Source organism: Notolepis coatsorum (genome assembly GCF_963971535.1).
Source record: "Notolepis coatsorum genome assembly, chromosome: 19".
NCBI classification, from domain to species: Eukaryota; Metazoa; Chordata; class Actinopteri; order Aulopiformes; family Paralepididae; genus Notolepis; species Notolepis coatsorum.
Window position 1 is genome coordinate 91,876,422 of NC_140183.1, and position 13,086 is coordinate 91,889,507.

At 45.9% G+C, this 13,086-nt stretch overlaps 1 protein-coding gene across 1 annotated transcript in view; it reads right to left on the bottom strand.

Moving 5' to 3' along the window:
- Positions 1–2,973: 2,973 nt before the first annotated feature.
- The window catches only part of znf384b (zinc finger protein 384 b), a gene marked incomplete at its 3' end in the record, with an annotated part of 51,541 nt that continues 41,428 nt past the window's right edge, over positions 2,974–13,086 (bottom strand). Inside the window, 3 exon segments of the mRNA XM_084336041.1 lie at positions 2,974–3,215; positions 3,218–3,380; positions 8,789–8,947. Of these exon segments, the coding sequence (XP_084192167.1) occupies positions 2,974–3,215; positions 3,218–3,380; positions 8,789–8,947 (564 nt within the window).

The window sequence follows — 13,086 nt, forward strand, 5'->3', positions numbered from 1 at the left end:
TTAAGAATGTTTTACTATAAATTATACAAATCTGATGCCTCTAATCAGCTGGAGACAACTGACCCAGTTTTAAAACCCCTGTATCTTCCAACTCTCTCCATCCCAAGCAGAACTCTTGGATGCTGCATTACTATAGCATGATCCACGCCAGACTCAGTGATGCATCAAGGAGATAAAAAGGAACGTAATCCTGGTCAGAACAATGGGGCAGACTCTAATATATTTGCATTTGTTAGCCATGCTAGCAATCTAAACAATCAATCCATACCAAAGCTAGATATGTAAAAGGTGAAAGACTCACTCACAGCGATGCTGATTTGGTTGTACTGTTTTAGTGCTGCAACTCAACGAACGTAGGGGGCAACTCAGTCACGTGATTCAGCGGGTATTGCTGATTGACTCGAACACATTGTGTTTACAAACAAGAAACCAGTCTATAGAGGAGTTGAGGAGCATAAGACCCCCACGGTAGACGGTCTATAGAGGAGTTGAGGAGCATAAGACCCCCACGGTAGACGGTCTATAGAGGAGTTGAGGAGCATAAGACCCCCACGGTAGACGGTCTATAGAGGAGTTGAGGAGCATAAGACCCCCACGGTAGACGGTCTATAGAGGAGTTGAGGAGCATAAGACCCCCACGGTAGACGGTCTATAGAGGAGTTGAGGAGCATAAGACCCCCACGGTAGACGGTATCCCAGTTATTGGTCACACTATGGGATTCTATTGGTCCATTGTTATTGAAATCAATTGAATATTCTCTTACAACTGGCTCTTTCCACAGATACCAGAAGTCTGCCTTCATTTCTCTATTACTCAAGAGTAGGAGAGATCCTTTAGAAAGCTGTAGCTGCATACCTCTATCGTTATTGAATTCAGATTGTAAATTGTATGCTAAAGTTTTAACTAAGGTAACCAAACAGTTTTTTTTTATCAAGAGCAGATTTGCAGCGGATAATATGATGTGGTCATGTGGTCTTCTGTCATTGGACACAGAGAAGGCGTTTGACTGGCTGGAGTGAGGATACTTGTGGGCAGTATTTAGAAGATTTGGTTTCAACAATATTTGTATCTATGATTCAAACATTATATTGTGAGCCTTCAGTTGCTGTTAAAACTGGTGATATATGTCTCAATCAACGGTCTCAACTTCATTTCGTTGTACTCTTCTTGTGCAATGACAATACATTTACTCTAATCTATTTTCTATTGGGGGAAAAACAAGGCTGTATCTCAGTGGTTAAAATTAATATTGTTCCCTGTATAATTATTTTACTTTACTTTTTAAGAGTTGAATGCAGCTTGTAAACTATTTATTTGGAACAAGAAAAGGTCTTGACTACAACTTTAAACTATCCAACAACCCAAATTAGCTGGTGGTACTACCAATCCTGACTTTAAGCACCATTTGGTCCTTTCAGTTGAGAGCTATCAGATCTTGGTTTGACTCTTGGCGTTCAATAGAGGCCATTGTTTTGCCACGTCGACTTCAAATAGACAATTCTTAACAGATAGACAGGTGGATAATTGTTTACAAATTCCCTATAAGCTATATAGATAATTTCCCTTATGGCATAATAATGGACTATTATCAGGGTCTAAACTTAATTTTTCCTCCATGGTCAGTTAAAATGTGATGATTAGGGTAGGACAGTTCTGGTTCTGGTGTTTCTTTTTGTAGTTGAGGAAACTCAATCCATTGCTATTGACTGCCCTTTGTCATCTGGTGGCTCTCCTTTTGACTGCAGTGCGCACTCTTCACATCAAACGGCGTGTGCCATTCAAGCTCTTCTATAACAATTTTACTTTCTATTTTGGGGTCACGATTAAATTTTCGCTCATTTTGATCAATCGATCACCCCGCCCCCATTTTGATCGATTTTCACGACACCCCTGGTATGCATGTATGTATTTGTATGTATATATACATATATATATTTCCCCCCCTTCTTTTTATTATATATTATTTTCCTTTTGTATTTTATTTATTAATTTCTTTATGTATACTTGTCCCCTTCCCACAAATTGATGGATGCAAGTGGTTGAAATTGTTTGAAATAATGTTCCTTTAAAGGGGAACTATCTTATAAATGGCCTTTTTCAGCGTTTAGCATTGTTTCCTAGCTATGTGGACTTATATTAATATGATCTATGTCTCTAATTCTCATATTGGCGCATTCTTCCAATTCTCCTCTCACAATATTCACCCTCACTGAACTGAGTCTTCTGAAAATGTGATGATTTGTGATGTCAGAGAGACTCAGCTGCATGATAACGTGGCAGATGCCACCAGGCCACAGTGGTTTAGGAGCCCAGGCTGCTGCCCAGCCTCAAAACGGCTCGAGATCTTGAGGTAGAAAAATGCTGTTTTTGAGGACTTGATACAAATACAAAACAATGATTTAAAAAAATATATAATTACAGAGGTGTTCCATAAACTCACAGGAATTGTGTAAAAGTGCCCAAATAGTGAAAGAAATAGTAAAATAGTTCCCCTTTAATAAAAAGATATTCGAGAAAAAAAAAAAAAAAAATCTTCCGCTCTATGAGCGGAGAGATCTGCTGCAGATAGAGTGGGTAATGTAATTATTACAAATGGTAACCGTTTTGATTGACAATAAGCAGGTAAGCATCAGGTATATTGCTGTGCATTGCTATTGCTGCTGCCATGCTTTTTAAGATGCGTTCTAAAAATAGATTTCCCTCCATGAGTAATCGATTCTACTTGGAGTATTTCATGCGATCAATCGATCTAGGAAAACATTACTCGCGCCCATCCCTAATTCAGGCACAGTCATATATTCCGAAGCTCCTAAAGCTCAGTATTGCTTTTATTCATCGTCTCTCCGTCATCCAAAGCTCATCAACTGCTCGACCCCACTTCCCTCCCTCCCTCCCTCCCTCTCTCCCTCCCTCCTCCCTCCCTCCCTCCCTCCCTCCCTCCCTCCCTCCCTCCCTCCCTCCCTCCCTCGGCTCTATGAGTTGAGGTGCTCCACTTGAATGGTGGACGTCGCCACAGTGAGACAAAGGTCCTTATGGGCAGCCATGTTCGACACACTGACCGGTTTGTACTGGATATCACTGGCAGACACTGTCTTATATTGGTGTAGGTCGAAGGGGCATGGCACAGAATCCGTGGAGGGGTAGTTGCCCTGGTTCTGTCCTCTTCCTCCCCCTGCTCCTGCTCCTCCAGGCCTGGCGCCCCACTGTCCGTGTTCTCTCCTCGGCCCTGAGGTCCGCCCTGGCCCTGGTTCTGGAGGTTCTGGTTCTGTAGGTGCTGTAGGCTCTGGAGGTTCTGTTGGGCCTGCTGTGCCGCGAGTACTGCTGCTGCCGTCAGCTGATCCGGGTTGTGCTTCTGCATGTGTTTCACCAGATACGTCTCCTGAGAAGGGAGGGAGGGAGGGAGAGAGGGAGGGAGAGAGGGAGGGAGGGAGGGAGGGAGGGAGGGAGGGAGAGAGGGAGAGAGGGAGGGAGGGAGGGAGAGAGGGAGAGAGGGAGGGAGGGAGGGAGGGAGAGAGGGAGGGAGGGAGGGAGAGAGGGAGGGAGGGAGAGAGGGAGGGAGGGAGGGAGGGAGAGGGAGGGAGGGAGGGAGGGAGGGAGGGAGGGGAGGGAGGGAGAGAGAGGGAGGGAGGGAGGGAGGGAGGGAGAGGAGGGAGGAGGGAGGGAGGGAGGGAGGGAGGGAGGGAGGGAGGGAGGGAGGGAGGGAGGGAGAGAGGAGGGAGGGAGGGAGAGGGAGGGAGGGAGGGAGGGAGGGAGGGAGAGAGGGAGGGAGAGAGGGAGGGAGGGAGGGAGGGAGGAGAGAGGAGGGAGGGAGGGAGGGAGGGGAGGGAGGAGGGGAGGAGGAGGGAGGGAGGGAGGGAGGGAGGGAGGGAGAGAGGGAGGGAGGGAGGGAGGGAGGGAGAGAGGGAGGGAGGGAGAGAGGGAGGGAGGAGGGAGGGAGAGAGGGAGGGAGGGAGGGAGAGAGGGAGGGAGGGAGGGAGAGAGAGAGGGAGGGAGGGAGGGAGAGCGGGCAGAGTGGACACATCAATATTCTGAGTACAGTCCCAAGTGTCAGGCGTATAATGCCAGTGTCGGGTTTCCTAGTGTTTGCTTTATAGACCATTTCAATGCCGTTTTCAGTTGCTTGGTAACTAAATTGGGTGTTCTGTGAACATCCAGTCTGCAATATCTAATCACGCAAAAACAAATGATGTAAATGGTAAAACAAGTCCAGAATTTCAGTACATTGGCAACGATTTAAATCCGTTTTAGGACTTTACCACATAGGGGTAAGGCCGTTTCCTCCGAACAGGAACAAACTTAATACGAAATCAAAGTCTGCCATTTTCCTGAAGAAAATGTATTGCAGTAGTCAAATCAAATGATACAACTGGAACACCGTCAGCAAACTCCTGGGTACCTGTATGACACACTTCATCCTCACTCTCCTCCATCATACCGGATGTTTCAAAAGGTACATATTGTATTTATACATATTCAGGGCTTGACATTGGCACCTGCCCACACGCCAGATGCGGGTAGAATTCCCCTGGGGCGTGTACTTCCGTCATTCTACCCGCCACAGTGGCTAGTGGTCCGTCTGTCTGTGTGTATGTGTGTGTGTGTTTAGCGTCTTTTTCTCCCTGGCCATGTGCATTCTAAAAAAAAATTAAAAATCTCTGCCTTTGATTGGCTATATCACATTCATTATGCAAAGACCAGCCCTGATCTGCCTCTGATTGGCTGTATGACGGAATAAACAAAAAAGCCATGTGAAACCTGAAACCTCTCTTCAAAGTTATTTTCACACTGAGTCGCGTCGTCGCCAATACACATAATCAATACACATAATCAATACACATAATCAATACACATAATCAAGCTGGCGGGCTCGTTGAACACAGCTGCCTACAACCATCCTTACAGTACTGACAAGTATTTTCATATCTTCACCTTCTCTCTCTCGGGGATTTATCTTGGGGATGAGGTATTTTCTTCCAAGAATTGGGACGGTGTGGTAGAGCAAGTGGAGGGCCGGCTGAAGCGATGGAAATGGATTCTTCCAAAACTGTCGCTGAAAGGTCGGGTCCTTATTATCAACAATCTTGTGTCCTGCATGCTGTGGCATCGGCTAGCATGTACGGACCCGCCGCTGAACCTGCTGTCTAAGGTGCAGGGGTTGATGGTGGACTTCTTCTGGGACCGGTTGCACTGGGTCCCGCAGAGTGTCCTTTTCCTGCCCAAGGAGGAAGGGGGACAGGGGCTTGTCAACTTGGCAAGTAGGGGAGCTGCGTTCAGGCTCCGTTTCATTCAGAGACTCCTGACAGGACCGGCTGATCTGGTCTGGAGACCTGTGGCCCGAGCCATACTGGAGCGGTGTGGTGGGCTAAGTCTGGCTGAGCCGATGTTCCTTCATTTAAAGGGATGTACAATGAAAAACCTGCCCCGTTTCTACAAGGGACTTGTTTACGAAAGAGAGACTGAAGGACGGTGGCTCTTTGTACTGGCTTCTGAGGGAGCCGGTGGTTCATGGGACTCGTTTTCAGGGTGGGGCCGAGCCAGCACTGAGGCAAAGGCTGTGTGATGCGAAGATGTTCACGTTGGGCAATGTGCTGGAGGTGTGCGGTCCCCTTTTTGATAATGCTGCCGGTCTGGCCTCACAGCTGGGCACAAGGTCTGTCAGGGTGATGGGCCGCCTATTGGGGGGCTGGAAACAGCAGCTGACTGATGATGAACTGGAAATGTGTGTTGATTATTGTAATGGTCAGTTATTGCCTGCTGTAAATGATTCTTTTCCTGAGGTGAAACTTATCCCTTTTAAATGTGATGGTTATCTGTTAGAGAGGTGAGCAGTGCTGCTGATTGCAGGCTGAGCACCATGGTGGGCAAAGCTATGTATTACCTGTGTGTTAAAGTGTTGAACCAAAACAGGCTGAAGGATAGGGTTGACACTCCATGGAGAGCTCATCTGGGCCTACAGGAGGCTCAGAGGCCTGAGTGGAGAGCACTATACAAACCACCGTTAACTAAAAGAGTTGGGGATTTACAGTGGAGAATTTTACATGGTGCAGTTGCTGTGAACGCTTTTGTCTCTGTGATTAATTCTGATGTTGAAGACACCTGTCCTTTCTGCACAGAGAGGGAAACAGTTTTTCACTGTTTTTTAAAGTGTGACAGGCTCTTGGTTTTTTTTCAGTTCCTGACCCGCATGTTTGTGATGTTTGATGAACATCTTACTCCAGAGATGTTTATTTTGGGGTACAGGTACAGCAGGAAGAGGAGGTTAAAGTGGAGATGAAGCAGCGCGATAAATACATATTCATAGCATCACATTAGTATTTAGATAAGCCACAGAAAAAAATCACGTTATAAAAATAAGCAGTTTCTAAGAAAAAACGATTTGTTATGTGCATTTTTGAAGCATTTATCATTATGGGCGCGGCCATTTTGTTGCTGACGTCATGGGGCTTGTTTGGTGTATACACTGCTGGTTAGCTGCCTATAGTGAATGGGTCAGTCAGTAAATAAAATGTTGCCTACAAAACAACGGGACCGCGGTGGTTCTGTTTGTATTGCTCCTGGCTGTTCAAACTAATTTACCGTGTGAAAGAGAGAGGAAAGTTGGTTAATTTCCACAAACTACCAGTGAAAAAAACAGTGTTGTTGGCACGTTGGCTCAGGCTGGCTGCACTCAGGCGGCGCGACCAGCCTGTTGGACAGGGAAGGAAGATCTGCAGCGAACACTTCATTGCCTCGGATTATGTTGTTGGGGTGGGATGTTTGTCCAGAAGACCACTAATCAGCTGAAGCCGGACGCGGTTCCCTCGGTCTTCGACAGACAGACCGGCCCAGGCAGTTCAGCGTCGCGGAGCATTCAGCCTGCTGGCTACACAGCTTGTCGGTGTGCTAATAGCCTCGGCAAGCTAACGGTAGCTGGCTACACAGCTTGTCGGTGTGCTAATAGCCTCGGCAAGCTAACGGTAGCTGGCTACACAGCTTGTCGGTGTGCTAATAGCCTCGGCAAGCTAATGGTAGCTGGCTACACAGCTTGTCGGTGTGCTAATAGCCTCGGCAAGCTAACGGTAGCTGGCTACACAGCTTGTCGGTGTGCTAATAGCCTCGGCAAGCTAACGGTAGCTGGCTACACAGCTTGTCGGTGTGCTGGAGCCTCGGCAAGCTAACGGTAGCTGGCTACACAGCTTGTCGGTGTGCTGGAGCCTCGGCAAGCTAACGGTAGCTGGCTCCAGGCTATTAGCACATCGACAAGCTGCTGGAGCTCCCGACGCTCGGCTGGTTGAAGTGGATCTAGGTAGCCAGCAGGCTGAATGCTCCGCGACGCTGAACTGCCTGGGCCGGTCCATCTGTCGAAGACTGAGGGAACCGCGTCCGGCTTCAGCTGCAGATCCTCCTTCCCTGTCCAACAGGCTGGTCGCGCCGCCTGAGTGCAGCCAGCCTGAGCCAACGTGCCAACAACAGTTTTTTTCACTGGTAGTTTGTGGAAATTAACCAACTTTCCTCTCTCTCACATGGTAAAATTAGTTTGAACAGCCAGGAGCAATACAAACAGAACCACCGCGGTCCCGTTGTTTTGTAGGCAACATTTTATTTACTGACTGACCCATTCACTATAGGCAGCTAACCAGCAGTGTATACACCAAACAAGCCCCATGACGTCAGCCATGACGTCAGCAACAAAATGGCGGCGCCCATGTTGAAAACAGGGATATTATATTTGATTTTTTAGACAAATAAGATAGATTTCACATTTGATTATAGAACCCTGTCTTACACAAGGTACACAACAAACAAACTAGGATCACATTGTTCACTGCTTCATCTCCACTTTAAAGTGTCAGCTCCTCAACTTCCTGCTGGGTCAGGCAAAAATGGCCATTTATCTAAGTAGGAGGAAAAAGATTGAGGATTCGGTGCTGGTAGATACCACTATTTTGTTTAGAGGTATGGTAAAGGCAAGGTTACGAACGGATTTTCATTTTTACAAGTTGACCAGCAATGTAGCAGAGTTTGAGATGATATGGTGTTACAAGTGGGTGTTGTGTACAGTTGTGGAGGAGTTGGAGTTGGTTTTTGGCTTTGTTCTGATGTGAAGTTTGTCTTATTTTTCTTGATTTGCTGTTCTGTGTTTTGCAGTATACATTCTGATGTATTGTTGATAGCTGAGTGAGAAAATAAAGTTGTGTTTAAAAATCAAAAATCCCTCTCCCTCCCTCTCTCTCCCTCTGATTGACAACTTTATTAACAGATTGCAGAATGGGTACAGTACAGCTCAATACATACAATTGTTAAGGGGATGCAGACCAGAGAAATACTTTCGTCTTGTTTACATCAGGGTCCCCCATTTTCAATTCATCAGGACATATATGACACACACGACATACAGATAGACAGTACTGCTACATCTATACATTTATGACATACCAGATTTGCAAATCCAGTACGGTTTGTGATACAAAAAGTGTCCAGAAAAGAGTGTATATACATTTGACGTAGAAACTGTACATTGGAGGAGGTCTCTCATTCATCACAGTGGTGAAAAAAGTTAGTCTGGAGGCCATTTTCACATGACCATTTTAATAATCATATTATTACCATTGTTGGGTTATGATCGGCGTGTGTGGGGATTTTTGGCTGGTGAAAATACTGAGTGGCTAGTGACTTTGGAAAACCACTAGCCACAGTGGCTAGTGAGCCAAAAAGTTAATGTCAAGCCCTGTACATATTGTATACTTATTTTTCAGAAACATTTAAATGGTCTATAAATGCAGTTAAACAGTGGGCCATTCATCTTACCGAGGTGTAGGTGCGGCTGCAGAGGCCACATGAGTAGAGCTTAGCGTGTTTGACTGTATGCGTGGTCAGGTGCACCTCGAGGCTGGCTGCATCCGTGTATCCTCGGTTACAATTGGCACACTTGTAGGGCTTGTCCTTATTATGCTGCCGCCGGTGGGACTGGAAAACAAAAAGTAAAAAGAGTTACCGAACTAGAAAAGTGCACTCAGGCGATCCTTCTCCCGGCAGCATGCCCCAATAACAAATTGCAAAGCAGCAACTTTGGGGTTCAAGTCAACATGGATTGTTAAGATTTCAAAGATAATTTCACACAGGTTCAACAGTGTTATTAAACATATCCTCAGAGTTTTGTAATGATTGGACAATATTATTATTATTATTATTATTTAGATTTATAGTCCGATTTGTTATGCCACGCCCATTTATAGCACCCCCCTAGTGGTTGATTTGAATGACACTTTCAGCGTGTGGAAATGTGTTAGGTACTTATGTGGACATATCCATATAATTTTTGTGACAATTGGCCCAGCGGTTGTTGTCTATTTATGTGCTGCGCTGCGCATTGATCAAAAAGCTCAAATCGAATATCTCATATCAAAACTCTAAAATTCGCTGTCTTTTAACTCATTCAGAGTCACGCCCCTTTGACCATATTAGGGCTAGCGTACCAATAAGGAAGTCAATGGGAGGACGGGGAAATTTGCGAACGCTTAAACTATATCTTAAATTATGGCTATGGGTCTAAAACACCCCTCGCTTATCAATGACTTGCTTGCAGTCAACATGTACGAAACGGATTGTTTTTTCATTGGTACATTTCCGTTTTATATTGTTTTGAATACGAGTATAGTTTGAGATGTCTAGTAATTCCAGAGAAATTCCACGATAATCGCCCTTTACTGGAATACACAAAACACGGTGTCATTTTTCAGCTGATTTATGAATAGTTTTCAAATAAACGCTAGATTATCGATAGTATATGTGTACTTATGCACACTAGAGAAGTGGGCTGAAAAATCGATTATCCATGCCGTGGTCAACGCTAACGTTACGCACACACGCTGCGATGGCGGAGAAAAAAACATCTGATTAACCCAAGATTGGTAAACTATAGTCCTTACCTCACATCAGATGTTCTGCAAAAAGATTCATCAAATTCCTGATCGCCATTCCAAATATTGATCGCGTTTATTGATCCAACGTTATAGCACCAAAACACATAATCAACCCTTCTCCCAGCCTCGCCAGTGAATGTGATAACACGATACTGCTTGCCCGAGAAGGGAAACCCCAGGACCGGAATTTTTTTCTGATGCACAGTCCCACCCAATCCAATCTAATGATGTGCAATACCATCCGGGAGACGATAGGCGGCGATATTTGCCCTTTTCGAGCTCAGACCAATTCCCAATGACAACGTCAGGCTGGATGGATGAAAAATGAAGGATTTTGCTAATAAAAGAAATAACGATTCTTTCTCGGGTCTTGGCACTCAATGCATGGCGAGTTAACCCGACTAATCTCGTGGTTGGCACTGAATGGGTTAAGAGTCTGCACATGGGGATTGTTGATTTCCTGTATCTCTCAGATCGACATCTTGGAATGGCCAGTTAGTTTGAGTTCCTCCTCCCTGAGGGGGGGCGGGGGCTGTAGCCAGTCACTGAGCTCCTCCCTGAGGGGGGGCGGGGGCTGTAGCCAGTCACTGAGCTCCTCCCTGAGGGGGGGCGGGGGCTGTAGCCAGTCACTGAGCTCCTCCCTGAGGGGGGGCGGCGTCTCTACAATTCGTAGCCGCATTTCTGCAGACCCCTCTCTGATTGGTTGAACTCCATTTTTGCAGACCCCTCCCATTTCTGCAGACCCCTCTCTGATTGGTTGAGCGAAGCCCCTCTCTGATTGGCCCCCCGCATGAGCCGAGACAAGCTCCTCTAGCCAGGAGTCGAAACTCCGTTAACTCCAGAGAGAGAGGCTGAACGCAATTTATACGCATGGAAGTATTGATTACGCCATAACGAATCATTAAAAAAATATACCGTTAACTGGAATATGTTGTGTGTGCCTTTACACATGTTGGATAGGATTATGTAATTGGTTTGTATAGCTTCGCGTATAACGTTATTTCGCGTGACTTCACGGTTTATTCACATTTCACAACACAGCCAGCGTTCAACTTGTTTACACTCCCCACTTACTGTACAATGTAACATTTAGATTAACCCAGTTGTCTATCTGTATGTCATATGTTACAATTAATTGAAAATGGGGGACCCTGATGTAAACAAGACGAAAGTCTTTCTCTGGGGTCTGCATTCCCTTAACAATTGTATGTATTGAGCTGTACTGTGTACTGTACCCATTCTGCAATCTGTTAATAAAGTTTTCAATCAATTCAATCAATCAATAACTAGACAGTTACAATATAACATTTAGATTAATTAACCCAGTTAATGCCTTAAGAGAGAGAGGCTGGTGGTCAAGTCAAGTCAAGAGTTATTTGTCACAAGTTGTTTATTTGCATACAAGTTTACAATGAAATGCGGGTGGTCTTGCCCGCAACGATGTGCATAATACAATAGTAATAACATAAAGACGATGAATTGAAAATGTCTAGGCCTACCACAAGTTCAAAATCTGGTATGTCATAAATGTCTAGATGTAGCAGTACTGTCCATCTGTCTACCTGTATGTCATATATGTTATCATGAATTGAACATGGGGGACCCTGATGTAAACAAGACGATGAATTGAAAATGTCTAGGCCTACCACAAGTTCAAAATCTGGTATGTCATAACAAATGGACAGTACTGCTACATCTAGACATTTATGACATACCAGATTTTGAACTTGTGGTAGGCCTAGACATTTTCAATTCATCGTCTTTATGTTATTACTATTGTATTATGCACATCGTTGCGGGCAAGACCACCCGCATTTCATTGTAAACTTGTATGCAAATAAACAACTTGTGACAAATAACTCTTGACTTGACTTGACCACCAGCCTCTCTCTCTTAAGGCATTAACTGGGTTAATTAATCTAAATGTTATATTGTAACTGTCTAGTTATTGATTGATTGAATTGATTGAAAACTTTATTAACAGATTGCAGAATGGGTACAGTACACAGTACAGCTCAATACATACAATTGTTAAGGGAATGCAGACCCCAGAGAAAGACTTTCGTCTTGTTTACATCAGGGTCCCCCATTTTCAATTAATCGTAACATATGACATACAGATAGACAACTGGGTTAATCTAAATGTTACATTGTACAGTAAGTGGGGAGTGTAAACAAGTTGAACGCTGGCTGTGTTGTGAAATGTGAATAAACCGTGAAGTCACGCGAAATAACGTTATACGCGAAGCTATACAAACCAATTACATAATCCTATCCAACATGTGTAAAGGCACACACAACATATTCCAGTTAACGGTATATTTTTTTAATGATTCGTTATGGCGTAATCAATACTTCCATGCGTATAAATTGCGTTCAGCCTCTCTCTCTGGAGTTAACGGAGTTTCGACTCCTGGCTAGAGGAGCTTGTCTCGGCTCATGCGGGGGGCCAATCAGAGAGGGGCTTCGCTCAACCAATCAGAGAGGGGTCTGCAGAAATGGGAGGGGTCTGCAAAAATGGAGTTCAACCAATCAGAGAGGGGTCTGCAGAAATGCGGCTACGAATTGTAGAGACGCGGGGGGGCGGGGGCTGTAGCCAGTCACTGAGCTCCTCCCTGAGGGGGGGCGGGGGCTGTAGCCAGTCACTGAGCTCCTCCCTGAGGGGGGGCGGGGGCTGTAGCCAGTCACTGAGCTCCTCCCTGAGGGGGGGCGGGGGCTGTAGCCAGTCACTGAGCTCCTCCCTGAGGGGGGGCGGGGGCTGTAGCCAGTCACTGAGCTCCTCCCTGAGGGGGGGCGGGGGCTGTAGCCAGTCACTGAGCTCCTCCCTGAGGGGGGGCGGGGGCTGTAGCCAGAGTGCACAGTTGGAGAGTGCAGATGCAGAGCACCTCTGGTACCCGGAACATGATTTCACAAGCCCATTCATGTATGCTTTCCAGCCTAGTAGCCTGGTCTGTAGTCAACTGTGCCACACAAGGACTGCATGGTCCAGCCCGGGGCACACAAGGACTGCATGGTCCAGCCCGGGGCAAACGTAGCCTGTGTGGATGGAAACTAGTTCTGGGTCTTGGACACCAAAGTCCTTCAGGCAACACAGAGGTCAACATGTGGTCCACCTGACTGTTCCATCGCAAGTCAGCCTGGATGGTGACCCCCTGAGTTAGTCTGGATGGTGACCCCCTGAGT